This window comes from Aquarana catesbeiana, linkage group LG08 (genome assembly GCF_042186555.1).
Source record: "Aquarana catesbeiana isolate 2022-GZ linkage group LG08, ASM4218655v1, whole genome shotgun sequence".
In the NCBI taxonomy this organism is placed as follows: Eukaryota; Metazoa; Chordata; class Amphibia; order Anura; family Ranidae; genus Aquarana; species Aquarana catesbeiana.
The window spans coordinates 70,940,987-70,945,944 of record NC_133331.1 but is presented as its reverse complement, the minus strand read 5'-3'; the positions used below and the strand labels follow the sequence as shown (position 1 = coordinate 70,945,944).

General features: G+C 39.7%; 1 protein-coding gene across 1 annotated transcript; it reads left to right on the top strand.

Moving 5' to 3' along the window:
* Positions 1-425: 425 nt before the first annotated feature.
* Positions 426-4,205, top strand: LOC141106675 (trypsin-like). Its single transcript, XM_073597615.1, has 5 exons — positions 426-465; positions 586-736; positions 1,582-1,835; positions 3,038-3,174; positions 4,056-4,205. Exons 1-5 carry the CDS (start codon positions 426-428, stop codon positions 4,203-4,205), a joined length of 732 nt encoding a protein of 243 aa, XP_073453716.1.
* The last annotated feature ends 753 nt before the right edge of the window (positions 4,206-4,958 follow it).

Below are 4,958 nucleotides of genomic sequence, written 5' to 3'. Positions count from 1 at the left end.
CCATTTTGGATCTGGTGGCCTTTTCTGTGAGTTTGGCCATTTATATGTTTTTTACATAAAAACATAATCTTACAAACATCACTTAATACCTTATTCTGTAAAAGTGGAAACCATCTTTATTAATAAGACGATCTTGTCATAATAAAACAATTTGATATGTTGGCATTTGAAGAAGTGAAATGGAATAGTGTGAAAAAATACTAAACTAATAAGATTAAAAAAATTACTAACATTACCAATGGTGGAGGTTGCTGATAGTGTGAAAAAAAACATGCAGATAAAACTGTGTATACATTAACCTGAACATTTCTTATTGACACAGCTGGCCAGTGTACAGGTGGGGGGAATGGGGGGGGGGGGTCCTGGTAAAACATATAAATACCTACATTATTAGCAACAAATTGTTCACTGGTAAAATCGACACCATGAAACTCCTTCTGATCTGTGTGCTCCTCGGGGCAGCTGGTAAGTATACATTGTATATATATATATGTTCATAAAACATTGTTTTTATATAAACGTAAACTTAATATATCCCTTTGCGTAGGCTCTCTTTATGTAATTAGCACATGTTGTGTTTCACAGCTGCCTTGGATGATGACAAGATCGTTGGAGGATATACCTGTGCAGCCTACTCTCAGCCCTGGCAGGTATCTCTGAACTCCGGCTATCACTTTTGTGGTGGAGCCCTCCTCAACTCCCTGTGGGTGGTCTCTGCTGCTCACTGCTACAAGGCGTAAGTGCACTTTTTATGACAGCACTTTTTATTGGAATAGTTACAAAGCATTGAAAAAAGTAGTATCTATTATTCAGAGCTTTTACCAGCTGGTTGACCAGCAAAGTGGCATGTTGGTTAAATGAATGGTTGGTTGGACATGGGGTGGGTCAGCAGGAGATCCCTTGGGATGGTAATGACCCTATTAGTGAAGAACCTATTCATATAGTGCAGTCAAATTAAACACAAATTGTTTGGTGCTCCCAATCTCTTGCTAACATATAGCTCCTGTGTATCCAAATCAGATATACATAGATAACCATTATTGCAAAAAATATAGTGCTCCTAACAATAATTAAATTGAACCAATGAAACTATGTAAAAATTACCATACCAAAGTTTCAGCTGTAATGATTACTTTAATCATTAAACCCTTTCTCCAGGTATGTTGTAATATGTTGAATAGATTGGATAGGATGAGTTAAAAATGCTACCAAATGTTATTTATTCCTGTGACCCCCTTTGGAGTTTTTCCCTCACTTCTTGTCATGTAATATGGGGTACATTGACAGAAAGCCTTCCCCAATCTACTAGAATGTAAATTTTTTGTGTGTCCATTGGAAGCAATTTTATACCACTTCCTGTCTTGACTGGAAGTGAGGATAAAGCTCCCCAATAGAAAGACAGGCCTCTGATAGAGGCTCTATTCCTTTCCCGCTCTATACAAAACCCCGAGTTGTACACGTTCCATACTAAGTAAACCTACACTGCTGCTCAGTTTGAAATAAATTAACTGGCTTCTATCCAAAATTCCTTTGTTTAAGATTCAAATGTATACTGATTTAATTGAATTTGTCTCTATACAGGAGCATGCAGGTCAGACTCGGAGAGCACAACATCGCTGTCTCTGAGGGCACTGAGCAGTTCATCAACTCTGCCAAGGTCATCAGAAATGCCGCATACAACTCCAGAACCCTGGACAACGACATCATGTTGGTCAAGCTGGCCTCTCCTGCCACCCTCAACTCCTACGTCAAGACCGTACCTCTGCCCAGTGGTTGTGCTGCTGCCGGCACAAGCTGTGTGATCTCCGGATGGGGCAATACCCTTAGCAGTGGAAGTAAGTCAACATCACTGTAACATCATCTATTATTGATATTAAATGAGGCTAAGCGTCTCTAATAAATTTGCCATGATTAGAACATTTAGGCAAAATGTAAGAATGAAACCGCCGCTCACCATAGACAATCTAGGTGTGAATCATACAGGTGATTAAACCCGGTGGGCGGGGTAAAACACGTCAGGGGGCCTGGCCCAAGGGGCAGCATTGACTGAGGCTTTCAGATGTATACATCCACACCAGGATCGGCTATAGTGAGTGGTGGTTTCATGCTTAATGAGTTTTTCTTGCTAAATTGAGTGACAAAGTAGTTCTACAATTCAGCCTGGAATGGCACCACCAAGCACTAATGGACTTATTTAGGCAAAATTATTCCTTTGAGGAACAAATCCCAAAAACCCTATTTCTGGGCAGTTAAAAATTAATTAAGCATATCTCCACCCATACAGCAATGAAGGATCCAGTGCTTGTTTTATCAAGGGGTTGGAATAACACAAAGAAATGTTTAACTTAATCCAGAGTCCCGCTATCTTCTTCCATGAGGTTATGGTTGGGGTGACCAGTCCTCCAAAGCCTCTCTTCTTGCCAGTTCTCTGACTGGTCTTGTCACTGCCCCCCTTGCTGAGTTCATCACGTACAGTGCAGGACCACCCTAATGATCAGTGGCCATGTCATCAGGGTGGCTGGTGGAAGGAGTGTCCCACCACATTGCAGTAGCACCAGACAGCAGGCTGTCCTAGGGTAAGATGGATATTACTCTGTATAAATTATTCACAACATAATTTCCCCACCAACCACTTATGGACTTTATTGGGACTTCACAAGATACAGTATAGTTCACATAAAACAAGTCCCCGGAAGTCTAATATACTCATCAATATCCAAACCTGGATTGAAATGTAGAACACCTATAATATTTTATATATGTAAATTGTAAGTAGGCAGTGTTACAAATAAGGTTGTCCAAATTCAGATGTCAAATTCACAACATAGTTGCAAGTCACCATAGTAAAGAGCTGCAGAATATTCACAAAAGCACCACCTGCTGTCTGCAAATATAATAATAAATCATTTGAATTATTTTATATTTCTCTGGATAAAAACGTATAATGCAAGTTTTTGTCTTTTTTTAACACAATTTGTTCTTTCTTCTTTTGTGACTCAGTCAATATTTTATTAACTATCATTTGTTTTAATTGTAGCCAACATGCCTAACCTCCTGCAGTGTTTGAACGCCCCCATCCTGACCGCTACCCAGTGTAGCAATGCCTACCCCGGAGAGATTACCGGCAACATGATCTGCGTTGGCTACCTGGAGGGAGGCAAGGATTCCTGTCAGGTAATTGCCACAACTTATTTTAATTTTTGTATATAAAGTTGTACTGTTTCAAATAAATATGTTATCTCAAACTACTAGTAGTTTTTTTAGACTGAGAAATTAGTTTTTTTTATATTAGTTTAAATGTAAAAAAATCAGCTTAAGCCTAGGTTCACTCGCACGATTTCAACCTGGCAATTTAGTTAGACTTAGGGAGCGATTTGACAGACATCTATGCGGGTTCCTGCACAGATGTCTATACAAATTGCCACAAAGTCGGCGCCGCACTAATACGGACGGTGCCATTGCCGGCAACAGCTGCCGATTTGGTATGCGTTTTGACATGTCAAATCACATGCCAAATCGTACCAATGTGAACCTAGGCTCAAGCTGAAGTTAGAAGCTGATTGACTACCATGCACAGCTGCACCCTTCAGTTTTAGTTAATCAACCCCAATATCTTTTATCTTACCAGTCCAAAGGTATGGTGGCTGCAATATTTTTCTCATTTTCAGGTTAAGAATGTTTGTTTAGCAAATATGGGAATTAACTGTTGATCCTGCCAGACATCCAGTGTCCTTGTCACTTCCTGTGAAATAAACTGGAAGTAAACACAGTCTTATATTGCTTGCATGAGCTACTAATCCCATCGCCCCACTTGTAGTAGCAAAGGTAGACCTGCTTGAAATCCAACCTTAATGGCTACCATGGCTCCTTCCATAGATACAGTGGAAGTAATGAGTTTAGCCACACAGGGACAGGAAGGGTGTCATCCCCTGGATTACCAGGTGGAAACATAAATAAACTAACCTGAAAAGGTGAAAACACGGCCACTACATCTAAATACTTATAATTTACCGTAATTTACCCAAAGTTCTAAAAAATGCTTTTTATTTTTTCAGGGTGACTCTGGTGGCCCAGTGGTGTGTAACGGACAGCTCCAGGGTATTGTCTCCTGGGGATACGGCTGTGCCCTGAGGAACTACCCCGGTGTCTACACCAAGGTCTGCAACTACAACTCCTGGATCGCCAGCACTCAGGCTGCCAACTGAACTTTCAAATGAAATACTTATTCAGATTATTCTTTTTTCTGCTTCTAGAATACAACAAATGATGTGCTAGACTCAGACTTTACACCTACATTCTCTAATGACTGAATAAACATATTTCTTAAAAATATTGTTCATTTTATATATTACTGCAACTATTGGTTCTTCAATTACTGCTCATCTTGGCCACAGAAATATGGGAAAAAGGAAGTAGAGTGTACACCGCTCCAAGGCTGTCTGCAAATTAAAGATCTCTAGGTATTACTGTGGCAACAAGACTGGGTACCTGCCAAAGTCCGCAACCTAGGAAATCCATGCAACAAAGAGAAAAAGCGGCACATCCAGAGATGAAGAAAAATGTTGTTGGTTTATTGTAGAATTAAAGGTTGGAAAACATGACACATGAGGGATCCACACTGTTCAGCAGACGCGTTTCACACAAAGTGCTTAATCTTTGCTGACTATCACCAAGTGTGCATACTCCTTTATAGACCAGAGTGTGTGGCTGAAACTAATCAAAAAAGGACAGGTAAAAATCAATCACCTGTCTAAATAGAGATGTTCAACACACCATGTGCGTATAGGATGATCTGTCAAAGGAGACATGCACACCTGGGCAAAACACATATACATGCATGTATAATACAAATGTCAAAAAGTCACAGAAGATAATTAATCGCATACCGATGTAAAATAGTATAAACACTGAAAAACATGTATACATAAAAGAACAAGAATGTATACGTATACTTTCAA

Coding starts and splice junctions, on each gene's coding strand:
- LOC141106675 (XM_073597615.1), top strand. CDS start 426: ATGAAACTCCTTCTGATCTGTGTGCTCCTCGGGGCAGCTG. Junction 466..585: donor TGTGCTCCTCGGGGCAGCTG/GTAAGTATACAT, acceptor TGTGTTTCACAG/CTGCCTTGGATGATGACAAG. Junction 737..1,581: donor GCTGCTCACTGCTACAAGGC/GTAAGTGCACTT, acceptor GTCTCTATACAG/GAGCATGCAGGTCAGACTCG.